Raw genomic sequence first — 25,404 nt, 5'->3', positions numbered from 1 at the left:
GTTCCATTGCAAGTGGCACAGCTGCCAAGCTGCTCTGTGATAGCTCATATGACTGTCCTACATGACATTTTCCTGTGGTCTAGGACAGCTGGTTGTTGAACAATACAAAGCAACTGCAAATTGTGACCTACAGTGATGTTACAGGTGGTGAGTGTTACATAAACAAAACAGTGGTGTAAACACGAGTATCAGTAGCACCAGATAAGATAACACTCAGTGTAACATGTGGAGTTGTTGCTTTGCTATTTTTGAATATGACAAGTGGAGTGCTGGCAACAGTGGTAGGGAGTGCAAGCTATTATGAGAGCTGTCCAGTAAAGGCCAGGGGATTTCTAAAGGTAAAGTCTAGTAGAGCCTAGGATCCAGAGGGGCAGGATGGTAGCTTTGACATAATGTACATCCTGTGAGAACAGTTGCCTGCAACTTCACCAGATGCTTACATGTTACTATAACATGCAGGAACAAAGTAACTGAACAGACTATTGTAATTGTATGGGTTTAAGGGCTGACTAACTTGGGGGGCAATGAGTTCTACAACACCACAAATATCCCATTAATCACTAGGCATCAGACTGTGGAACAACTGTTGAACTGTATTATAACCAAACAGTATACTTTTATTTTCATGTGATTATCCATTTGACTACACAATATCAGTACTTAAAACAGTATCTTCAATCAGAAAAGAAAAATCTCGTTTATAAATGTTTATTAGTTCAGCATGGGACAGTAAGATGGGTAATGTTACATGCATGAGACATCTTAGCCGATTATAACTACGGTCATGTAAATGTAGGACAATTGTTTAAACATGCAGGTTGTCTTACATTGCTGTGTCTACTCTTTACTGAGGATCCTGACCACAAAGGTGTAATCAAGCGTTACAGCTTTTTAGCACTAACATTACAAAAATAACACTTTACAAGAGCTCTCTTCAATTCATCATTCAAATAAAACTGCAAGTAAATGTATACAAATGCAACAGACACAAAATGAATATAATACATTACATTAATAGTGTTCATTGGACCAGGCAGAGTAGCTACCTGTTGTATGCCCGGTCTTTCTTAGCCCTTTCTAGGGCTTTGTCCATGGTTTTCTCATTCTCACCCCTACACTTAGGGCAGAACCACTTGCCCTTGGGCTTATGATGAAGTCCCACACATGAGAAGTGGAACCACTCAATAGGACATTCATCATTATCACAGCCAATCATCTCCCCGTAGGACACCTGCTCACACAGGCAGTATGTTGGCTCATCTGGGTCAATAGGCAGGTCTGGAGGAGAGACTTCTCTCTCAGATTTACCTTTTGACCGTTTCTTCTTCTTTGAGGACGTTTTAGCCCTCTTTTCCCGCGATGCCCCCATGCCAGCATCCTCACTGTGCTCTAGACCTCCGTAGCTTTCACGATTCTCCCCGTTTTTCTGGCGTCTTGAACGTTTACCTCCGGACTTGTCACCGCCGCCTGAGCTTGGGGTAACCTCATCACGTCTTTTGTCATGGTGAACTGCCTTACCCGGAGTGATGGTGGCTGATGTTGATGATGTCATGGAAGCTGCAGTGGTTGTCATGGCGGTTGGTGGGGGGACGTGACTTTCTGGGGTTTCCTGTGAGGAATGCAGGAGCTCCGAATGCCAATCTACTTGCCTCGTTCTGTTTTCGACCAGCTCCACCTAGAACAATTATGCATTATTTATTGGGGGAATGTTTATTATTTGTATTGTGTACATGGTAGTACGGTACAATGTGTAGTTTGTTACATTACTCCAAGACCATACACTACTGCCAGACTCATACACACACAAACATTATTATAAATATTATACTTAATGTGTTCAATACACACCATTTGACCAGCAATCTGGATCTTCTCATCTCCAAGCTCTTGGCTCCGGATAAGTGCCCTCTGAATAGATAGCTGAAGCCTACGTCGTTGGAGGGGGTCTGACTCCCGACGGTAGCGTTCATAGGCATCATCAAGCTCCTTTAGAACATCTGCCAGAGGCAAAATAAAGGAAATGCAATCAGAATGTAAAAATGTACTTGCAGTCATTTGCAGTCTTACTGCAACTATATATTTGCACGAACCACATCACACACTAGTAAACCTATAGAAAGCATGGTGTATTGCATGAGAAATAAATTAGGCTATGGGCTGTTTTCTGAAATCACAAATCTCTTAAAATGTGTTCAAAATAAATGTCAGACATTAATATCAAGTATCGATTATCATTCACATCACAGAAAGGTTTCTGTCAAAGCAGAAAGTGCTGTAAGACATAGATATGTGTGACTGCAGGTGTCAAACACTGAACATTCCTACTGACTAGTTTCTTTACCTTGATATTTTGCATCAATTTCCTTCATGAGGGATACATTCCTCTGTAAATCGAAAGGCAGTGATTCGACCAGATCCAAATATTCCTCGACATAATTTGCAACAACGTGGACTGGATCCCCATTAGTTGGGTTCAACATTGCTGGTGTGTCTTTGTCAAAAGGAGGTTACACCCAGTGCTCCTGTAGAGAAAAATAAATACATGTGTCATGACTGATTTAAGACAAGTTTTAAATGACCTTCCAGAGTCCAAAAATGAGCAACCTCAATTAAAAGGAATACAAAAGTGTGGAAAATGTTAAAGCAACAACTTTTGATCCATTCTCTGCACCAATACATCCAGCAATTAGTAGTGGGAGCTATACTGGTATTGTACTGGTGCCACCACTTTCATAGACACTTTGACAGGTAAACACAGATGAGTTCCATTAGTTGTTACTGTGTCAATGCCAGCGTGAACAGCTACCAGAGGCACATAGATGCCGTTTTGTTTACAGTAGATGTAGGAACACCTACTGTAAATGAAACACACCCACTATTAACGTTGCTTGTACAACTGCTTATAAACGGGATAGATGAAGACAACTGCAAAAAAGCATGGATGAGCTAAGGCAGTGGTTTTCAACCCTTTTCATATCACGGTCCTTTATTTATTCAGCATTTGAGCCACGGACCACCATTTCATGAGATTTAACCTCTCGGACCCAAGACTTAGTATATTTCGTTGTCGTTGGATAAGATTTTGTCCACAATGCCATGCTGTGATGTGGTTCCATAAGAGATATAACGGGCGAACGTTGATCAAAATAACAAAATTAAGTAATGCAGATGTTTAACAACAATTTAACTCTTGAAAGCGTTAACATGAAACCATGTGTTCATTTTACGCTCTCAAGAGTTAAAGATCTAATAAGGGTCCATTTGGTAACCAACTTTCCATCATTTAGCTGGGGACCACCTGGAACCCCCTCAAGGACCATTGAGCTAAGGGAAAGATGGAAAATGTAGTAGTTTGCGCCGTGGTTGCTGTTAGGTTCACGATTAGAGATTCAACATCTTGCTACACAAAACAAATTAACACGGGTGTTTTTAGGCACATATGGTTTTACATTTTGTGACATGAAATTACATTGGTATCTCACTGTTTAGCAAAGTTGCTAAAGGTTATAATCGGTATATAACGTTACGTTTACATCAATCAGGTAACGATAACCTACAACGCATAATAGTCTTGCCAAATAGGTTTACGCGGGTATACTGTAAAACAAATGTGATCACATTTGGTTTAGCAGTACATTTAAGATAGGCGACTTGGTTACTTTACGTGCTTACGTGAGAACTACTATTTTATTACCTTTTCATACCGTTCCAAGTGGGAAAAACATCTCAAACATGTAGCTAATCTCACAACTGCGATGCAATAATTGAAAATGGTTATTATTTAGCACTTGCTGTGGCATTTTATCACCCACTGTTTGCCACGGTAACAGTTAGCCAAGTTAGCGTGTTTAGCTCACAGTACGCAAATCTATCAAGTCGCTTGCATTTAGCAATTAGTAGTTGTTGTACTTCACATAAATCATTACCTTAACTGTGTTGTTCTCTGTAATGCTCGTTGCACTGCAGCATTGGCAGTTCTTTAGTCGTGATGATGTGAAACGACGTCGCATGGACTTAAAATACTACAACATATACGAACCAACCAAGCACCACCAACCGAACCAACCTAGTTAGCAGCATTAGCAATGGCCAATGGGTTAAGATTAGTGTTGCCAGGTTTTGCGAGAGAAACAAGCAACCAGGTCTATGAAAACAAGCCCAAAAGAAGCGAGCCCTTCGCCCTTTACACATAATTGGCTAATTGAAAATAGCACCAAAAAAAACAGATCTACAAGCTTATAAGGCGTCGCATCGTGACGCGTTGTGAGCTTGTAATTTTTGAAACATTTTAACAACACAAATCTTATTATGGGGGGTCGCTGGCAAGGCTGGCATACAATATTTTCAGACGGGGTTCTAATCTGCAGACAAATACATATTCATTTGGGGGTCCTTGATTTGAAAATGTTTGAGAGACACTGGTTTGAACAACATTATTATCAAACCGCAACTACAATTTTTTTTTAGAAAAGAAGCCATGAGTGGCTTATAATGTCTTCGGTTGTGCGCATGCGCGTGCAGCTACGCGTCACGCACTTTACACTTCATCCCAAGACGGTGTCGTGCGAGGAAAGTAAGATGTACAAGCTCACAGCGCGTCGCGCTGCGACTAGCGGTGAGCTTGTACATCGGCTGTGTTTAGGCGCGCGACACCAATGTGCGGCGAAATAGGCTAGCTGGAAAGCAGCCTTTGTTGTGGTGTCTCCCTGTGGACTTGTGTTGCCATGTCTGCTTATTATAAGCGACTTTGGGCGTGTTTTTCCTGTAAAGTTGCTTATTAATATTGGTAGTTGTGGGTTGCGTTTTTTTGGACTTGTTTCTAAAGTGTAGTTGCATATTTGGGCTCGTTTCATAATGTTGCAAAAACCACTGGTTCCAAAACATTTTCAAATCAAGGACCTCCATATTAATATGTATTTGTCCACAGACCCCCCCCCCCACCAGAATACTGAAAATTATGTTTAAAAAAATCTAGGGGGACCCCCAGCATGGTCTGAGGTTGGCAGGTATGCCAATGCACTGTCAATGCGGAAATGGACATTTAAAGGGAAACAAGTACAAACTTTGGCAGGCTACTAATCCTGCATACTTACACCTAGTAACCCCATTCATTCATACTTTAAATTGTTCATCTTACTGTGGACATGTTTTCCGGCCTACTTTTCTTTACTATTTCAAGTATTTCAATACTTTTACTTCTACTCCACTACATCTCAGAGACAAATATTGTACAGGTGAAGTATTTCTGTCACTTCTGAGTGGGTAGTCAAATTTGACATATTTTATGTTAGCAATCCTACTTTTTATGTGGAGAATTCCTCATGGCCAGCAAAGGAACGTTTTGGGACAGACTAGATTATACGACCAAATGGTGCTGCTGTACAAGGGACACAACGTGCACATATCGAAATAGTACACACACATTTCAACCCTTCAGAATTAACATAATATAATTGTATTATGCTCATATTTGCTCAAAAATGTAAAGGGAAAAAAAACCTTTGCATGCAGTGCAGGACTGATTAAAGTCGAATCAGCTTCACCTCTGTCAACATCACCCCCATGTGGCGAGTGCGACAGAATCAAATAAGAGCATCAGATTTTACTCAGGTGGATCACATAAAAACGTAATTTAAATGTTTCCTGATATTTATTTCATATTCAAACAGGCATATAATTAACACAGCACCAGCTTATTGTGTGAGCATGGGATTACGAAAACTCTCCTGGGGTGCCTTTCCCACACCTGCTCCATCAAACCCAATTCTCCACTTCCACTAGTCCAGCCACACACTACTTGGACATTGCTTGTTGTGTGGATGCTAAACGTAGTATGTAAGTTTATACAAACACACATTTTTACAGTTTTTACTTTTTTTTTTTCAGTTTTCAAAGAGCTTTTTGAAGGCAGAGTTGATCTCCTCGATCATATCTGAGGTGGTAGTGGATCGGCCGCGTTGGTGGAATGCGTGACTGTTGCATTGCCTGGTCAGGGAGCAAGCCCCAAACGCTGCAATGATTGATGGATTGACACTGAAAGTTGGATAAGACAGATTTATTCAATGATTAGGAAGCATGCCAATATTAGCCAATATTATATTAATAACGGCTTCAGTTTAAAATAATACAATTAAATATTTTAAAAATACAACACAGTAAAATCCAGTGTTAAGTGATCAATTTGTAACTCAGAGAGGAGCCTTACGGGTCCATTCGGTTCCATTTATACACTCAGAGTTAAACAAACACATTTCCAAACTAGCGTATCATGTCTGTACCTTTTGGCAATTCCTGCAGATTGCATAGCATAGGCCCAGTGTGCTAGCACACCTAAAGATCCAGAGAGAAGATCACCTTGTCCTCCACATCGTCTCCCGCTGCCCTCAACGCTGCACAGGATCACTGTAGACAAGAGGACTCTATTAGACTGTTTACACATTGTAATATACATGCTTATTATATTAAGATATTACATGCTCACACACACACACACACACACACACACACACACACACACACACACACACACACACACACACACACACACACACACACACACACACACACACACACACACACACACACACACACACACACACACACACACACACAGTGTAAGCATGCAATATCTTCTTTTTTTTAAATTGATTTCTCAATTGACAAATAAAGAACTAAGGCTCATGTGAGGAAAGATCTCTCTATAGTTATCATAAAAAATAGTTTTTGAAGTGTAATGATCTGAACTGAAGTACTGAACCACTTGAACCCCAGCATCCATATAATGGGAACATCATCCAAAAATATCTGATCTACAAGCTCACAACGCATAGTCTATTTTTGGCAAAGAGATTTGGTGTAGACGGAAGAGAGCGGTCCAAGTACAGAGCCAACTCAGGTCCAGTTTACTAAGTCTATGGAGTTTAAGTGGTTGGATGCGGATGCTGCGTACAAACCCTTGGTGCCATCCGTGATCACATCCTGTTCCCCTTTGAGCACCACAGTGATGTTGCCCATAGCTACACTGAGCTGCATGGCGTTCCTCTGATGATCATCGCTGTCCATAGGTTCCTGGTGCTAAAACATTGACACACACACACACACACACACACACACACACACACACACACACACACACACACACACACACACACACACACACACACACACACACACACACACACACACAATGCAGGATGTTGCCGTTTATTAGTCCCTTGTTGAATTTTGCTGAGAAACCCACTAGGGCTGTCATGAAATTTGACTTTGATTAATGTCATTCAGTTAATAATTGTGTTTTTGGTTGGAACATACAAATTACATTTCTTTTTGCCTTTTAGGCTTTGTAAACAAAATTGCACAGGGCAGATATAACAAAATAAGTTAAATGTGCAAAGCAATGACCGATACCAATACCAAAAATAAATAATGCACTATGGCAAAAACAGAACATATATTTACAAATTGTATACTTTCAAAAATGTTAAAAAGTAGTGAAAATAGCAGATCTATAAGCTCTTGAATATTTATGTACATTTTTCTACAGATTAATTTATACAGATGAATGGAAACGATTCTGACGATTATGCAAAAATAATTGCGATTATCTCAAATAACCACGATTAAGCTATTATGTAATGTTAAGACCCACCAGTGCTTCATATAGTCGAGTGAACTCCATGAAGTTAGGTGTAAGAATGCCCTTCTTGTACCCCTGAATGACAGATGGCTGCTGTGCAACTAGCCATAATCCATCCTGTTGAAGACAAACAAACAAACAAACCACTCAGCTACACTGTCAAATCAGTGCAATTCAGATTTTTGCCATTACAGTCCGATCTCTTACACAGCCAATAATTTAACAAGATGAGGACTTACTGCATCAATAACTATAGGAATATCTCTTGCTTTTGTCTTCTCTATCACCTCCTAAAAAGGGAGGGAAAGTTTCAATTGAAGATCATAATAATCACAAACACAATACATATTGGTTAAGCTATTGCATTTGTTAAATAATTGTTGAAAATGTATTCAGTTGCATGAGGGTAGTAGACACAGTGGAATATTAGCATTGGATACTGTAGGTATATTTCACATGCCTTGGCTGTTTTCAGGAGTGCGTCCTCCCTCCCTAGTCCTGGGCCCACCACCAGGCTGTGTAATCTTGGGAGCCATTTCTCTATCTCCTCCACTGCATTGGGGCTGTCCCTACATAAATAATACATAAATGTGCCACAAAGAGGATGTTTTATATGCCCACAGCATCATGGTTAACAGCTCCCTTCCCAGTTAAGCTCTTATTTGGATATGGATGCTCATCACATCAATAATCCTGCTATACACATGTTTTTTACATTTTTAACACGACCTTGGCAACTGAGCATTAAGCACACCATGAAGAACAAAAGTAAACAAGAAAAAAAAATGTCTCAAAGTCCCAGACATTTTGTTTAAAGCAGTTATCTTACTGTGTTTCTTAATCTGGATGAGACAATCTTTGTTATTGTAAATGGGATATGGTGTTTACACATGCCTACTCAGAACCGAAACAGAATATTTGAGTATGTGAAATAAAAAAATTGTGGTGTTCATATACTGTATATTGTAAATTGTAGTTGTAAATATATCACTCATAACTAATACTTGTTTATCCTCTATCAAATATCATGAAGCTAGCGAGCAAGATTGTACTTGTAAGTGTAAAAATAAAATCCTCTTACGATTTCTAGGCTACTTACTTATATAAGTATTATAGTACTTTTCTTTCTCTTCTGCACTGTCATTGAATTTGTTATTTTTACTTATTTTGTTTTATGCATCCTAATGTCATCATGTTATAATTGTGTTTCGTTTGCTTGATGTTTTGTGTAAAGCACATTTAATTGAATTGCCTTGTTGTTGAAATGTGCTATACAAATAAAATTCCTTGCCTTGCCTTACAGTATTACTCAATGGTTCAAAGCATACTTACAGTACAGGATGCACTATGAGCTCAGGGCTGTATGACTTGATTACAGTTGCAGCATCCCTGGTGCAGAATACATGAGACAGGTCAGCCCCCTAGAGAGAGACAGCAAAGACACAATGTCACTATACTACACTAATACTACTGACTTACTAATAAACTAATAAGAACGGATCAGAATGTTAAAGGGACACTATAATGCCTCTGATGTCCATTTCAGTGAATTTTTAAGAAACAACAATATTTATCATTCAATCCATATTGCGGGAGAAAGTTAAATGACCCTTTCTGGCTGTTTTCACCTTTCTGTTTGCCTACAAATCCTATAGTGTATTTTGCAGGCATCACCCACATTCTATGGCCATGATTAACTTGACCAAATTTTTAAAAATCTGAAGTTACGATGGCTATTTGCAGTGAACAAAGTGAACAAAAACAAAGTCATGGCCACCAAGAGTAGTGGCTTTTTACATTCGCTGATTTTACTAGGCTGAATTTCACAGATCCAGAAGACTGCTCAGTTTTATGGCCATTAATGATACATTAGCCCTACAACAAATACACTGTGGTGGGGAAAAAATACATAATGTACAGATAATGTTGAAAGCTGTGATATGCAAGTAGCCTTGGGAACAAATGGTTCCCGAGCCATGTGGCCCATAGGTCAGGAGCCTGTCTCCTGTTTCTGTATCGTGAGGCGATTGATGTACAAGTCAAGCACATTCCCGGCCATGATGTACAAGTACACCCCCCTGGACATGACTGTAGCATGTTGCACGGACATACACCCAATCCAACCCTTGATGCGGAGTGCTAAGTAGGGAGGCATTGGGTACAATTTTTATAGTCTTTGGTACGACTCTGCCGGGAATTGAACCCAACCTCCAAATCTCAGGGCGGACACTCTAATCACAGTGCCACTGAGCTGAATACTTTATTAGTCAGAAATGTAAACAGCAAGAGGTACAGTCAGACATTTAGTCTAAAAGGGTAAGAGTAGCTAGTGTAGTAATGTTGAAACCCATGATAGTGGCCCTCCCTTTAATGATTGAAAATGTTGAGCATTTACCACTTTCAGTGCAGAGATGGCAGCAAAGTATGGCGCTCCTGTATACCTGACATGAGAGACAGAAGAAGGAAAGAACTAAGAACAAGGCTCTATAGAGAATATATAATCTAAAATACACTCCTATTGCACAACGTACTCTTTGCAACCTCCAATGATCCCAATTCTTCCATCTTGACCCTTGTGCTTTTTTGATGTCAGTGGAGGGATGATACTCTTCACCAGTGTAAGGATATCATCATCCATCCCTCTGTGTCCCTTGGAGCCAAAGCTGAAGTAGCGATCAATGACTGGGAGAAACATAGCGAGAGATTAAATTAAATTCCAGCTGAGCACTGACATGATATACTACTGTACTTGTCTTGAACTAAATCCAAAATAAAACACAACTAGCATAGGCCCAGCTCAGAATTCAGATCTGGTTGTATCCAGATATATCCAGTTGAGATAGATTGCTGTTACATCTTAAATTGGAATGTGACTGAACTGTGTTTTAGTGCCCACTTATTTTCTCAATATGCAAATAGTCATGCTAAAAAAAACAGGCAAACCGGCCTGCAGTGCTCAAGATGTTCCACGCACTCTTGATAAATAGACTATATAGAGAGTAAATGGAGTTACCCATGCACATCCCCTTATAATCATTTTTGGGATAGGCTTAATGCAGATACCCGTCACCTGTCGTAACTTACCCACATGGCGTTAAGAATAGCTTGTGCTGAACCATGTACGCCAAATACAAATCTTATGCATTGTAAATAACTTAATCGTCCACAATATTATGTGTTTTATTCACTCTGGGGGCCTCTATTGTATTTTTCCAAGAGCCTCTCCTTTTTGGAGAGCTTAAGTCCCCGTTTAAAACAAAGACACGTCATTCTCTCTGGAACATTAAGCTGTCCATATAGATATCTAGTGAAAAGATCCACCGCACAATTCAATTACTTAACAAAAGATCCACAATGCAAGCTGGTGCTGTGAATCTTTTCACTATGGAAGTTTTCAGGCATTGTAGATAATGCCACCTAGCCAATAATTGCTAGACAAACTTTTACAAGCAATGACTAGCCAAAATGTGCATGCAATGTTATTGACTATAGCATGCACTTGTTGACAGGGACACCTTTGTGTTCCCACTACACTACATGTGTATTATGTGTCCCAGGCCACCTCCGAATGTGGCCTTAGCAATCAGGCCCCAAGATGTAAATTCCCCTGTGTACTGGCCTGGGGTCTTGGTTGCTATCAATACCCATCTGTGAACTCTGCAACTGTGTTTGTTGAAGCACCGGGCAAGAGGCACCACCGTTGGGAATCAAACCCGGTTCTCTGCCGTAGTAGTGGGTGAGTGTTTTACCTCACCCACCACCCAGAAAATACCAGGATGTCTTGAGGAAAATTTAAGACTGTTCAGACCTGTGTTTAAAGCTTGCAGCCAGAGTATCCACAATGCATTTTAATGCCTTGTCTGAGCCGGCCCATAGTGTCTACTGCACTGAGAAACCCCCCAAAACAAAACAAAGAACCTCACGCAAAACACAATTTAGGCTACTGTAACAGAGTAATGGCTCCATCATTGTGTTTGTCAATATTGTGGATGTATCTTTTGAGGTCTCCATTTTGAGGCTCCAGTGTCACAGAAAAGCTAATACCTAATGAATTGGGATCTGGGTTGAACTGTTGACTTTGTTGGTTCAAATAATCTGCCGGGGGTGAAGGACGTCGGTGATGACTGGACTGGCCACGTGTACAAGAGGGAGAGGCACTGGAGTATACAGGGGCACTGGCGGGGGGCACTGTCCTGGATGGCGACTCTGCCGGAGCAGAGCTGGCAGGGGAGATGTTGGAGAACATCTGGCCAAGCATCTGCAGCATTTGGAGCTCCCTGGAATGTTCGACTTCTCTCCGACGGTCCTCTGCCCGCAGACGCTGCTCCTCCATCCGGTAGAAGCACTCCTCAGCCTGGGCGCTCTGCTCCAGGAACTGCTCCATCAGCTTCTCCATGGGGAAGTTTGCCCGCCGCTTCCTCTGCCGTTTTGGCTTGCCGGGCGACAGACTACTGGCTCCCTGGCTACTGTTCTTGTTTTGCCTCAATGTTCCACCTGTAGTAAAAGAATCCAACATTGTAAATGATTAAAAAAGGTACATAAAATGCAGGTCTGCACAATGCAATTGTTTGAATAACAGTTAACAGAATATTATACAACTTTACGAGAGCTGGTATTATATGGATACAGTTTGAGCACTGACCATTATTTCCCACCATCACTTTAACAGGAATAGGAATGGGAACAGTCGGATACTCCAGCTTCACTTCAGTTTCTGCAGGAATGGGACATTCTCCCATGGTCTCCGAGTATGTGTCCTGAACATCATCTCCATCCTCTTCCGCGCCATCCCCCGTCTCATCGCCACCTGCCCCGCTGTCAATGAACTCCTGAGGGTCAATCGCAGGTCGGTTGCTTAAAATCCTTTCCATCGCGTCGTAAAACTTACATATCTTGTGATACTGCCCGTTGTTCCGCAGATTGCCTTCCTTCGCAAGTAAATATTGCCTCTTGAGGCTCTTGATCCGCACGCGGCACTGCTCCGGGGTCCTCTCAAAGCCCATCACCCCCAGCCGCCGCGCAACGTCTCGGTAGACAAAGCTGTTTCGGAAGTTTCCGTCCAGCGCTACCTGGATGTCCTGCTCCCCCCAGATGTTCAGCAAGGTTCTGGTCTCTACATCCGACCACAGAAAACCCCGTGTTGTATTTGCATGCATGGTCGGTCCAAAACAGGGTCCGCCTTGTAACGACAGTAAAAGCAAGTCAACTAAGGGTGCGTTCGGAAATTACGCACCGGAGCACACTCGCCTATTAGTTTGTATTGGCCAGTGCGCTCAGTGCTGTATTTTCGAACGCGCCCTAGATAACAAATGGATATGTTGACACTGCGGATATGATGATGATGGACGGCTGATACGGCGGTTTGCCCAGTTTTTGCTAACGTTACATCACAGCCGCGATACTCCCGGTGCTCCAAATAACAACTGTTGGGTTCGTCAACTTTGTGCCACCTAGCAATCGTAGTATTTCCAGTTTTTTTAAATACAAGCAATTTCCTGTACTGTGTAAAACTATTCGCATGCTAGCCAGTGTCTAGAATCTTTATCACCTACGTCAAAAATACGTTCTTTGGGTGACATTTAGCCATCAAAACTGAACTGGGATCAGTAACCCCGCCCACAAGGCGACGTTTAACATTGACGGACCAAATGCTAAACTGACCCCAGTTCAGTCGTCTCTAAACCTCATTTGGAATGTCTCCGCCTACATCGTCCATGCCAGGGTGTCTGCGGGGTCCTAGAGTTCCTCCTTGTTCATTTGTCCCCTGCACTGAAATGCTAAAGAACGACAGACGATTTGTTTTGTGTGTACAAAAGTTTAGAAGCAAAGACACTAACGTGAAATAACTATAATTATCACTACGCCGTTTCATACTTTACCTTCGTTATTCGTATAGACCAGTGCCAGTGTTACAACAATCGACAGCGCAATTGTGATGAAGCAAAAGGCGACCATTTGAGTCTCTTGCGGCATTCTGTCTCATATGTCTCAATGAAAACACAACCACCGCATTCATTCCTAATATTCCAAAGACAACCGGATCCTTCTTACCTAAACTGGATTTGCGCGTCAACGCTGAAAATAGGACAATATTCTTGATCATGAGGCGATTATTTTGTCCTGTGCAACACAGGAAGAAAGCTCTGATGTTTACTGGTATTCAATTGGTTGGAGCAATTAAAGGTATACTGACACATTTTGTAGTTAAACAGCACGACTATTGTAGGCGATACAGGATTATTAGTATTATTATTTTTAATTAATAGGTTTCTGCCATCTTTCGGTCATGTCAGTGGCTAAATGAAAGTGTTTTACTTGTTTGGTTTGTTCATCTTTATTTCGCCTGAAAAGTAATGCCGTTATACTGTAATACATAAGCTATTAAAACAATAACTTTTTACGGCGAGACCAGTAAGTAACTAAGTACATTTACTCAAGTAAAGTACAGTTTTGAGGTATGTTTTTACTTTAGTGGAGTATTTCAAATGTTTTTATACTTTTACTTCTACTCCATCTCAGAGGCAAATATTGTACTTTTTACTCCACTTAACAATTATTAGAAAACTTTAGTTACTAGTTACTTTGTAGATTTGGATTATAATTACAAAACATACATTTACCACTTCAGCCCTACTTAAACTTTGGCCATTGGCTACAAGGCATCGTGATACCACGAGTGAGCAATTGTAGATCTGCTATTTTCTAAACATTTTGTATACATTTTAGATATCATCTTGTGAAACGGGACATTCTGCACAAATAATTTACTTTTGGTACTTTTAGTACATTTTTATACCAATCCTTTTACTTGTAACAGATTATTTCTACATTGCAGTATTGATAATTTTACTTAAGTAAAGAATGTGAGTACTTTTACCATCACTGTGTGTGTGTAGATCGTGTCGAGTACATGAACATAACAATCCGCTCATCAGGGCGAACCGGTGTGGCAAATCGTGCGTACCCCCTTTCTACCAAAGAGATTGTACTTTTTGACTCACTTCCCGTTTCACCTCAGTAGTTTGTGAAGTTCACTCTGAGCCTGCAACAACATGACGACCCACTCTGGTTAGCAGTGGAGCTTTCTTCTAGCTTCATTATTTGTAACCTTCGTTATTTTCATTCGGAACAAATGTCGGATTAGGATACGATACCGTAAACAATAGATGTTTGTTCTGATGGGGTTTTATGAACGCAACAGCAAGTTGACTGGCGGCTAAAGGACTGTTGCTCTTTTAAAACACCCCCCAAAGAGCACCGACAACATGCCCGAGATGTCGAAGATGAAGAAACCCGACGTGAAGGTGGTGATTCTGGGAGACATGAACGTGGGGAAGACGTCTCTGCTCCACAGGTACACGGAGAGGAAGTTCAAAGACACCATCAGCACCGTCGGAGGGGCGTTTTACCTCAAACAGTGGGGTCCTTACAATATCTCCATATGGGACACTGCTGGTAATGCTCGCTTTGTTTCTATATACCGTTAGTTTTTATTGTGTCGCATTGTGTTTTTTGCCCCTGGCGTGGTTTATTATCTAACTGTAGGGTTTGTCCACCTGAGGGTTTGTACACAGTAACATTCTCGTGTTACTTTACTTAGAGTACCCTTAAAGTAAGGGTCCAGGCTCCCTTTATACTCTCAGAGTTTGGGTCCATTTGGAGTTGGTTTCCATTTCCACAGATACATAGAAATAGAAATAGTTAAATTCATCTCAGGATTTTACTGTAGCCTTGGCGTGAGACTGTTTACTTCAGCCCAATGCTGAGCAAATAAGCTCTCTCAGAAGAACCATATGTTCACTAAACACTTGTTTTCTAGCAAATAGAGTATGGTCAGCAATCCTGCGCTATTGTTGCCTTCCCTAAACACACAACCACCAGTTTACTTTGTAACATTATGTGTGTAAATATGAAATCGCAACTCCAATTTGAACAACACTAACAACAAAACAACAACAGTAGACCCCTGCCAAGGCCTGCAAATCTCCTCAGTTTGCTCTTTTGAATGTTTGGCCAAACCTAACTGTAACCATAACCCTAACTCCAACCCTAAAGGCGGAAACTGCAGTGTGTGTCCGAAAGTGCAGTTATCTCAGCTCTGCAGGAACCCAGTTTTGCTGATATGGTGACACTGGGGGAAAAGTCATGGGGTCACTTTAGGTTTCTTCCTCTTGGGAGCATGAATATACACAACAAATTCCATGGCAATCTGGCTATTAGTTTCGGGATGTTGGTCTCACTCAGCCAGATAAACAGATGGTTTGAAAACAACCTCTTTGGTGGAAGTAACTACATTTGTGGATGTGTGTGCATTGGATACAGAACAATAAGATACGTTCACTTAGCTCTGATACGTAACATAACATTATGTTGGGAATGGGCTCTATGGCAGAGTAAACTTTGCCAGTGACGTTGTGTGAGTAAAGATGCCGGCCACGAAATCCAATGATTATCATACTAAGCACATATTTAGCCAATGCTTTCCACAAATACTGGTGCCAGCGACCAGTATTTGTGTAAAGTGCTGTGAGGTGATGAGTGTGACCATTGAGATAATTTAGGGCAAAGTGGAAGTACGCATATTAGGCATGTCAGATCTCCACAAACTGTTTGTCCGGAATTACCCAATCATTTGGCATCCCCAGATTCTCCACTATTGCAAAACTATGTATTGTTGCTCTGTTGCAAAGAAGTTTAGAGCCAAAGTGTACATATAGCCTTAAGGACTATAAAGTTCACCACCGCTGCTAACAAATAATCTTGAAACTGATGAACTTTGTTCCATAAACCCTATGGCCTCAAATGCTCCTATGTTTCTTGCCATTGGGTTACAGAAATGCTACACCAGCACTGAGTCATTAAAGTTAAAATTTTGAGTGTCTTATCAGCACAGGGATAAAACTATGTGATGATGGCCATTATGAGGCCTGTCCTAACATGTTTGTGACATTTTCTGCAGAATTTCCTCTCTTTCCCTCTTTTTGACAGTAGAGTGTTGTACTCCTTTTCCTCACCGATAAAGCTCTCTGAATGAGGTTCAGTATGTGATTTCTGAGGAACTTGAAGACTCTAGTTGCTCAGGGCCTTTCAGCTATCCGCTGTGTTCCTCATATCAGTCACATGATCAGTCACATTACATGGCTGTGATAGGAAGACTGGCAGAACCTGACTTCACATGCTTTAACCTTTTTGTCTTCTTTCCTCACATTCACTCATTGACAGTGAATATTGCGCAGTTCTGTTCCAAAGGATGACTAATGCATGCATTAACAAGGGGGGCCAGATTCGTGGGTTTGACTTTTGGTTTCCGTAACATCTCAACTAATCCGCCCTATTAATGGACGCATCAGCACCTGGCTATGACGTCATGGTCAGCCGTGTTTCACAATAGCACCAGTGTATGGCGTGGACCCTTCTCAATCATTTCCCTTAAAAACAACCCTTTGTTCTATTTCCCTGTAAAAAGTAGACCATGACTCGAAAAGGTTGCCCCCATACAGAAGAGTGACATTTCATCTGTAAAGCTCAAAGGAATGTTACAAACTCAATATTATAAAAAAAAAAAAGGCATGCAGACTGGTCATTCTTTTATTCACACACTGTGTACCCTCAGGAATCCTTGCTGCATATGTCATCAACAAAGGTTCCCTTTGTTTCCCAGCTGCTCATGGTCTCTACTTTTCTTTTCTACTTTATGGTTTACAGCATTTTTGTTTCTCTTCATGATGAACAATTTAAACTTATTTTACTTTTGTCGTGATTTTGAAGCTGCATGATTTTATAGTGGGTGTGTTTTCTACTCACACCATTTGGTTACATTTGTACACAATATATTAACACTGAGGAGGATGTGACTGTATAGTTATTCCTTGATGTTTGGCTGGAATATTTTTGAAAATATGTGTTTGTGTGTGTTTGTCTGTCTTTCTATTGCACGCTCATATTGGGTTTGAATGGATAGTTGTCATCAGTCGTTACTAATAGCTGCCTCTCTACTCCAGGCCGCGAGCAGTTCCACGGGTTGGGTTCCATGTACTGTCGAGGTGCAGCAGCCATCATCCTCACCTACGATGTCACCAACTGGCAGAGCCTGGCCGAGCTGGAGGAGCGTTTCCTTTCCCTGACTGACACCGCCAATCACGACTGCATCTACGCTATAGTTGGCAATAAGGCAGACCTCACAGACCCCAAGGCCCATATGGCCCAGGCCACAGATGGAGGCATGGATGACCAAGCTAAGGGCGAGGAGGAGAGGACAGAGCTGGAGATTCCCTCTTCCTGCCCCACTCCGCCTGCCTCCCCCACCTTCCTCTCAGGAGTGAAACAGGTTAGCCATGACGATGCGGTGGCACTGTATGGAAGGATACTGCGTTATAAAGGCCTGGACGAAAAGACCAGCCTACCTGCTGAGAAGATGTGCTTTGAGACGAGCGCCAAGACGGGGTATAATGTGGACCTTCTGTTTGAGAAACTGTTTGATCTGGTGCTGCCTTATATCCTCAGGAAGAGGAATGAGAACCAGGGATCTCCCACCGTTAACCTGGAAGAGTGCAGTGGGGTGAATGGCAAGCGGTCCAAAGCCTCCTGCTGCTAGGCCCTGCCAAAGGTCTCTCTCCACCCCCCCCTGGTGGAGGAGTGGCCATGAACAGAAAGGTGACTGTTATTTTAAAGTTTAATCTACAAGTTGCTATGGTCACAAAGAGATACTGAGATTGTGTTCCTTGGTGAGCTTCTGTTGAGAGATCGGTTGGTATTGGCTATACTGTATGTACACACACACACACACACACACACACACACACACACACACACACACACACACACACACACACACACACACACACACACACACACACACACACACACACACACACACACACTTGAAGCTGTCAGACAATCAAAGCTCAAAAGCAATATTGTGTTTTATCATCTGCAATGATATTTGAAGGATGATGTAGGAAGTAACTTAATGCTGGGATACTAATTTGTACATAAAAAAAAAAAAAAACCTTTCCATTAAATGGACAGAAGCTGCTTTTACATTATGTGCAGCACAGGGTCGTGTCTATGAGCAATCACTACTACTGATACACTTACATTGATACACAACACATAAGTCAATCACTGCTATTTGCGTTTTGAAATGAGAATGTCACTAATGTTATTGACAATATTTTCACGGTGGCTATTTGCTCTTATGTCGTACTCCGAGGTGGGGTTACAAATAATTTATGACATAAGAAAAATGGCTGCCATGTGAATATTGTCAATTGTTAAACGGCACTAATTGTTAACCCGAGTGGCACGTTATATTGTGTAAACTAGTCCTATTTTAAGGATTCCTTAATGCATAAAAATCACTTTTTGCTTTTGATTTATTACTTGCTGTGATATTGATCTTTCACATTTCATTTGCACATAATCTGCACTGTAAATGTATTGAACTACACATTGTAAATATCCCTGTTAATGTTTTTTTTTTAAAGATGCTATAATAATAAAGATTTTTATTTTGAAATCCCACGATGCAGTTGTTTTAGCATGTGAGATTAGATGGTGAAGAGTACAGTAGATTAGCAATAAGAGCACCAGCCAAGTGAACACAAATCCCATTTAATTTGTTAATTTTCAATTACAGTATAATGCATAAAACATTGTCACTCAAGGGAAATCGACAATTGGCCTGACTTCATTCTTTAATCATTAAACATCAAAGTTGAATCTCAAAAAGAACATGGAGTAGAACAATTGACCTACTTCTGAGAATTGTGTAAAAGAAAAGCTGTAAACCACATCACTGAAGGCAAACATTTGCTGTGATCAAATCTTTGGCTCTGAACTTTGATCAGGGCTGTTTACATTCTCTACTGTTGGCAGATTCAGCTGTTATACTCTGTTGTACAATGGTGTCCCATGGGGGGGGAAAAAGAAGCAGATCAACAAGCTCACAATGCATCGTAGATCAGCTATTTTTGATATGGCACACCATAGTACAACTAGGTTACCAGTAGCAAAGGGCAGAGGAAAATAAAATGGTGTGACATATTGGACAAAACCAAAATAAGTTCATTTAGCAGATATAAATACAGAAAAAATAATCAGTGCATTTTGTGTGGCCAAATGATACAATGTAATACATAAGTAAACAATATACATGATTTAGAAATAACTGATGAATATATCACAAAAATTAACATCAATTTCAAGTGGGTTTATTTAATTGTATAAAAAGGTTAGACTTTGTACAAATATTTGAAAGAAAGAATAATACTGTTTAGTGTTTACTCCATTGTTTAAGACATCAAGCCAGGCATAATTTACAATCGGTTGAGGAGCAGTGTTAGTGGCATTGTTGGGCAATATACCCAATAAGAATAAAACCATTTAGAAAAGTTCTAACTGAAGCAGTGCACACACAGGCATCTTTGGTTCAGCTGTATGTTGGATCTTTTAATACAATGATGTACTGTATCATATCTGAGGTAATAAGTTAAAAAAATAAGCACCATTTCAAATACAACAAAAATACACTTTATTTTCGAATGCTGTTATGATGGGGATTGTCTTCTGCTTCTTAAAAACAGTGGGACTTTTCCCTCATAGCCAGATGCATCGCATGGTCCAAGCCAGAACTTTATGGTATCATATTTACATGGGGGGTAAGTTAAGTATATCAATCCCCCTCTGTTGCTTCTGTCTAGCAAATGGAGAGAGAACTGACATGAGATCCATGTCTACGACTTCTTCCTGGTGGCATCAATTTACAATTACAATTACAATTGTTGTAATTGCGTTGAAGCAAGTCTCGCTCACAGGTTCTTCATGCAGACCTGACAGCGGCTGATGCGTGAGAGGAGCTGGCCTGCTTTGAGGGTCTCTGCTGTCAACTCAGTCTGGAAGGACTGGTCTAAGGAGGCTAGCCAGAAGCTCATCTTGTTTAGAAAGTAGTGGCAGGTGCCTTTGGCCCCATTACACTCGATAAATGGTGCTGTGCGGAAGTCTTCCAGGCAAGAGCCAGGCGACGACAGAGACTGGCCACCTCCTTCATCTCCAGCTGCTGTGTGCTGTGAGACCAGGGACAAAGACAAGGAATGAAGTAGACATTAATCACGTAAGCCCTATACGCTATTTCTGCTATTTTTGAAAACTTTCAAATATTTTTGCAAATATTAGCAGATGTTTGCAAATTTGATTTGCCCAAAATAGAGAAGTCAAATTGATGTATTTCATGAGTAGCCTACTGCTGTTTTCACAATAGTTATCATAAGCCTCGTTATGCCAGTGGGTTTCACTTTGGATCATTAATGATTTCCATGGTCAAAAAGGATGAGGGGACTCACCATAAGGAATGAATAACCAATCCACAGGCTCCGCCAGCCCACAGGACACATAGGAATGGTGATATCCTGGCTGTGGACTGCTATGGCAACCGACGGGGCTTCGCACACTGAGCAGCGGCTGATGTGTGGTACAATGGATTCCTCTTCCACAGGCATCATGGGAAGAGGTGCAGTTGTCGACAACCAATAGGACTTATCATTTCGGCTGGCATAATAGCATACGTCTCCGGGGTTGCAGTACAGGAAGGGCATAGTGTTGAACTTTGGCAGGCAGGAACCAGCCAATCCTGAAAAACACAAGTCAGCATAATACTGTAATTACACTCAGCAGCACACATCTGCGGTGAGAAAAAGTACCTTTTTGTGCTGTGCAGATTAATCTTGAGAATCTTTCACACAGACATACCTAGATCCTGGTTGTGGGCCCTTTCCTGGCCCTCAAAGTACAGTAGACTGTACCCATCCCACAGTTTAGACATGCCCACAGGGCACATAGGAATCTGCTCTGCTTGGCTGTGCTTCACTAGCAGGTAGCCCACACTGACACTGCGTCCAGGCATGCCAGTTATCCCAGAGATACCAGGATTGCCACGGCGACCTGTAGCACGGATTCAGAAACAAAATGGATGTGTTTAGCTCAGGATTTGCTTTGGATATCCTAAATATATCCTAAATCAGTTAAATGAAACATCATATGATTTATTTGTACAAACATAACATTATTCTTTCATAACTGCCCTAAAAACCTGATGATAGTCCACAAGTCTAGACTGATTATTACATAATACTACTCAGACCCTGATAGACCTTCTAGACGCCTGCTTCATGTGGATAACTCTCATTTCCCATTCCTTAGTGGTTTACAATAACTCTCCCTGCCTGAGCCTCTAAATTCTTTAATCCAGCCTAGTTTCCCCTAATCCTAACTAGCTCCACAGCACCAAACACACCTTCCAGGCCTTCCAGACCAGGGTGCCCCCCTCGTCCTGGTTCTCCCCGGAATCCAGGGGTACCTGGTCTACCACCAATTCCTGGCATGCCCTTGTGCCCCTCGGGTCCGTGAAAACCTGTAAGGTTAGGGAGTATCATTATATGTGGAACAGTTCAGTCAGACAGACAGTTAAGTTCAACATTTAATATCATGTCCAGAAAACTAACCTTGATCTCCAGGGAATCCCTGTGGTCCATTTTCCCCTCGGACCCCTTCAGGTCCTCTGATACCCTGCGGTCCATTAGGGCCCCTGTCACCAGGCAGTCTTGGGGGGGTAGGGCGGGGACCCGCGTTACCTGGAGCTCCGGGAAAACCTGCAGGGATAAATCAAGTGACTCGTCATCATGTGATGATGAGTGGGAAAGTCTAAAATGTAAAGCAGCTTAGAACCAGTGAGTGATCTGAGATCACATTGCTGGTATAAGATCACGTAAGGTAATTTACCTGTGGGTCCAGTGTCTCCTTTTGGACCGATTGGTCCAAAGTCTCCTTGGACACCAGACCTACCAGGAACGCCCATCATTCCTTGTTCCCCTTTTATGCCTATAAGGCAAAAAACAAAAACAAACAAACAACTACAACAAGTGCCTCAAGCCCTAGGGATTCGCAAACCCCTGGATGAGAACCCCATGCAATACTGTAACTATCTGCCCACAGGCTGGTTTGTGAATGCATCATGGAAGCTTAAACTAGAATTTAGCGATCAGATATAGTATTGAATAAGTTGAATGTCAAACCAATGTCTAATGCAGCAAAGCAATAGCTGGAATTATAGAATGGAACACATTTTTCTTTTAAAGGAGAATTCCGGGCAAATTAAGTGTTATCTTTGATGTCTCGTTACTCACCTAGCGACGTGAAAAGTGGCGTTCTTTTTTTCCATATATTCCCCTGTCGTCATTTTTTAAACCCCCTCCGTTGTCATAATGGGAGCGCGTGGGTAAGGGAAATTCGTCTATTATAACCGACGCAAAGTTGTTTTTTTCTCTACTAGTATTCATAGTAGAGTCTCATGATGATTTCCAGATTCTGGCAACACGAGTTGCCAGGTTCTGGAAGAAACAAGCAACCAGTGTTAAATCGTTCGCCATTGACGGCAGCCTCGCAGATAGTTTCAACGCATGTTTGACTATCATGAGACTCTACTATCAATACTAGTAGAGAAAAAAACAACTTTGCGTCGGTTATAATAGACGAATTTCCCTTACCCACGCGCTCCCATTATGACAACGGAGGGGGTTTAAAAAATGACGACAGGGGAATATATGGAAAAAAAGAACGCCACTTTTCACGTCGCTAGGTGAGTAACGAGACATCAAAGATAACACTTAATTTGTCCGGAATTCTCCTTTAATATCACATGTGGAGCAAGACAAAGATTTTTTTGCAAAATAGTTTCATTTTTAATCATAATAAAAATGTTGACACTTGTGGTGCAGTAAGCGTGAGACTAGTTATATTGTTATATGTTACTGAAAAAAGTTGAGACATTTTATCCACTGTCCAGGGCCCACCAGAGGCCCAAATGGACACTTATGGGTCTGTAACTCCAAGAGAGTACGAATAGGACCAAATGGACCCGTCCTTACGGGACCATTTGGTCCCATTCCTGCACTCTCAGAGTTAAATAAACAAACACTGAGGATTTTAAAGTGTAGAATGTGGTCACAGACATTTAAAAAATCATATCACATGGGAGTCCGTAGCCAAGTGCATACCAAACTGGAGATCCTTGAAATTGAAAAAGGTTTACAATCACTGATTTTATGTTTACCTCTCTTCCCAGACACGCCACCGGATCCCCTGTATCCTGATTGACCTTGGTTTCCTTTGCCTCCTTTTCTACCTGGTAATCCAGGGAAGCCATACTGCCCAGGAGAACCTGTTTCTGCACGCGGAGCTTCCACACCAGGATTTCCTCTGGGTCCAGGGAACCCTGATGAATAAACCATAGTAAGTAACTTTCAATTACACATAATTACATTTGTGTAATTATCAAATCAACAAAATAAAGTGTATTATGACATTTTATATCGACACTGTCGGGCAGAAACCTTGTATGTCCAAAACCGTTACTTTTCAGGAAATGGAAACCAGAACCTGTGTTCCAATGGATCCCATTATTATTCCCGTTATATTTTAGTCACCAGCTCTTATTGATACTTTTCATTGGTTAAATATTTCTAAAACCCACAGACAGACTTAACCACTTTGTCATTATAGCATGTAGGCAAAATGTAAAAAATAATGTTTTCTACATTTTTCAAAAATAGCAGAGCTACATGCTATGCGAGGTGTTGTGAGCTTTTGCACAACACTTGTCATATTGTCATATTGCAAAGCTTTATTTTTGCCACGAACATACAAAATGAGCGGTCAATAATATAACCAGAAACACGTAGACCTAGCCCTAAATGTATACTAGTGATAGTATTTCTGTATTAATTAATTCTGTGTCCTATTCTGAAGAAAACCTGGAGACTTGCAAGTAAGCCACTACGTATATACTGGCTGTATACAGGCAGCAATGCAGCATGGCCAAAGTCTATTCCATGTTCGGGATATCAACAATTGGGTCTTATCAGTACAGTCAGTGCTTACATGAACAAAATTATAATGGAAATAAATCTTATTGCCACGCAAATCTTATTGCCAAGGACAAGTTTTGCCATGGTCACATTTGTCCTTGTACTGACACATTGATGAACCCTGCTCCCCTACTCTCTCTCTATGTTTCCTGTCTCTCGCCACTGTAGCCTACCTATCAAATAAAGGCCCAAATAATAGTACTAATACTAAAAAAGGTGAAATATGCAAATAAAAGGTTTCAATATAAAAACAACACTATTAAAAATAATGCAAGGAAGAGGGAGACTGGAGGAGAGCAGTTAGTCCAGTCCGCTTATTGAGACAGACAGGGAGGCACAGGATGAGGGCTCAGATATGATCTTTGTAATTATGATGGCCATGATGAGTACAGCAGTGAAACGAGACACCAGAAGCACTCCAGTATTGACAATAAATGGGCAGCAGAACAAGCAGCCATCGTCAGCTTTATTCGACCGTATCCGTGAGCACTGGTTTCTCCTTTCAAGGATTTTAACTTGACAAGCAGGTTATATGTGGTTGGCAGGAAATGAGGCCTGGATCATTATGTTTTATTGTAATATATGCCCACCGTGGTATCCTTTAGGTCCTGGAAAGCCGGGTTCTCCAGACAGTCCAGATCTACCTGGGGTCGCATCTGGTCCTGTGGGGCCTCGGAACCCTGGCTGTCCTGGGTGCCCCATGTCACCTGAACAAATGAAAAATGGAACAGTGTTGATTTTGTAGAAGAATATCTCCACCAGTCCTTACTACTGTATCAGTGATTCCGAGCTTAGTGGTCTTCCACTAAGATGACCTCTCTTCCTGGGGTCCTATTGATCATATTCACA

The 25,404-nt window shown here is 41.3% G+C and overlaps 4 protein-coding genes across 7 annotated transcripts in view; 1 reads left to right on the top strand and 3 right to left on the bottom strand.

Annotated features, from left to right (window-relative positions):
• Window positions 1-692: 692 nt before the first annotated feature.
• On the bottom strand, window positions 693-4,073 carry ing1 (inhibitor of growth family, member 1). Its single transcript, XM_080457240.1, has 4 exons — window positions 3,927-4,073; window positions 2,342-2,522; window positions 1,849-1,997; window positions 693-1,675 (listed from the first exon to the last, which is right to left on the bottom strand). Exons 2-4 carry the CDS (start codon window positions 2,478-2,480, stop codon window positions 1,043-1,045), a joined length of 921 nt encoding a protein of 306 aa, XP_080313366.1. The 5' UTR covers window positions 2,481-2,522; window positions 3,927-4,073; the 3' UTR covers window positions 693-1,042.
• Window positions 4,074-5,637: 1,564 nt separating this feature from the next.
• On the bottom strand, window positions 5,638-14,027 carry LOC308073819 (ATP-dependent (S)-NAD(P)H-hydrate dehydratase-like). Of its 4 annotated transcripts, none has more exons than XM_080412993.1 (12): window positions 13,688-14,027; window positions 12,279-12,465; window positions 11,681-12,130; window positions 10,168-10,318; window positions 10,032-10,077; window positions 8,969-9,057; window positions 8,097-8,205; window positions 7,876-7,926; window positions 7,649-7,753; window positions 6,954-7,074; window positions 6,279-6,402; window positions 5,638-6,033 (listed from the first exon to the last, which is right to left on the bottom strand). In XM_080412993.1, exons 2-12 carry the CDS (start codon window positions 12,373-12,375, stop codon window positions 5,883-5,885), a joined length of 1,494 nt encoding a protein of 497 aa, XP_080269119.1. In that variant the 5' UTR covers window positions 12,376-12,465; window positions 13,688-14,027; the 3' UTR covers window positions 5,638-5,882. The 4 variants fall into 4 exon arrangements, 3 of the variants coding, with proteins under 3 accessions (XP_080269119.1, XP_080269120.1, XP_080269118.1); XM_080412994.1 differs by lacking the exon at window positions 13,688-14,027 and adding an exon at window positions 12,561-12,694; XM_080412992.1 differs by lacking the exon at window positions 13,688-14,027 and having other exon boundaries at window positions 12,279-13,497.
• A 487-nt stretch (window positions 14,028-14,514) lies between these two features.
• Window positions 14,515-19,157, top strand: rab20 (RAB20, member RAS oncogene family). The gene is made up of 2 exons (XM_080412995.1): window positions 14,515-15,091; window positions 17,638-19,157. Exons 1-2 carry the CDS (start codon window positions 14,902-14,904, stop codon window positions 18,228-18,230), a joined length of 783 nt encoding a protein of 260 aa, XP_080269121.1. The 5' UTR covers window positions 14,515-14,901; the 3' UTR covers window positions 18,231-19,157.
• A 76-nt stretch (window positions 19,158-19,233) lies between these two features.
• The window catches only part of col4a2 (collagen, type IV, alpha 2), a 71,221-nt gene continuing 65,050 nt past the window's right edge, over window positions 19,234-25,404 (bottom strand). Inside the window, exons 41-48 of the mRNA XM_080456530.1 lie at window positions 25,146-25,262; window positions 23,742-23,903; window positions 22,412-22,510; window positions 22,135-22,281; window positions 21,927-22,043; window positions 21,383-21,574; window positions 20,977-21,263; window positions 19,234-20,700 (exon numbers count right to left, since the gene is read on the bottom strand). Coding sequence (XP_080312656.1) covers window positions 20,446-20,700; window positions 20,977-21,263; window positions 21,383-21,574; window positions 21,927-22,043; window positions 22,135-22,281; window positions 22,412-22,510; window positions 23,742-23,903; window positions 25,146-25,262 — 1,376 coding nt within the window. The 3' untranslated portion in view covers window positions 19,234-20,445. The remainder of the gene's footprint in view (window positions 20,701-20,976; window positions 21,264-21,382; window positions 21,575-21,926; window positions 22,044-22,134; window positions 22,282-22,411; window positions 22,511-23,741; window positions 23,904-25,145; window positions 25,263-25,404) is intronic.

Source organism: Gymnoscopelus braueri (assembly GCF_963280865.1).
Source record: "Gymnoscopelus braueri genome assembly, chromosome: 18".
NCBI classification, from domain to species: Eukaryota; Metazoa; Chordata; class Actinopteri; order Myctophiformes; family Myctophidae; genus Gymnoscopelus; species Gymnoscopelus braueri.
The sequence above is the reverse complement of the archived record's forward strand: the minus strand, read 5'-3'. Positions and strand labels throughout refer to the sequence as shown.

Coding starts and splice junctions, on each gene's coding strand:
- ing1 (XM_080457240.1), bottom strand. CDS start 2,480: ATGTTGAACCCAACTAATGGGGATCCAGTCCACGTTGTTGCAAATTAT. Junction 1,998..2,341: donor AATTGATGCAAAATATCAAG/GTAAAGAAACTA, acceptor TGCCTCTGGCAG/ATGTTCTAAAGGAGCTTGAT. Junction 1,676..1,848: donor TCCAGATTGCTGGTCAAATG/GTGTGTATTGAA, acceptor TAATTGTTCTAG/GTGGAGCTGGTCGAAAACAG.
- LOC308073819 (XM_080412992.1), bottom strand. CDS start 12,792: ATGCATGCAAATACAACACGGGGTTTTCTGTGGTCGGATGTAGAGACC. Junction 6,403..6,953: donor GATCACGGATGGCACCAAGG/GTTTGTACGCAG, acceptor TCTTGTCTACAG/TGATCCTGTGCAGCGTTGAG. Junction 6,034..6,278: donor TCTGCAGGAATTGCCAAAAG/GTACAGACATGA, acceptor TCCAACTTTCAG/TGTCAATCCATCAATCATTG.
- rab20 (XM_080412995.1), top strand. CDS start 14,902: ATGCCCGAGATGTCGAAGATGAAGAAACCCGACGTGAAGGTGGTGATT. Junction 15,092..17,637: donor CTCCATATGGGACACTGCTG/GTAATGCTCGCT, acceptor TCTCTACTCCAG/GCCGCGAGCAGTTCCACGGG.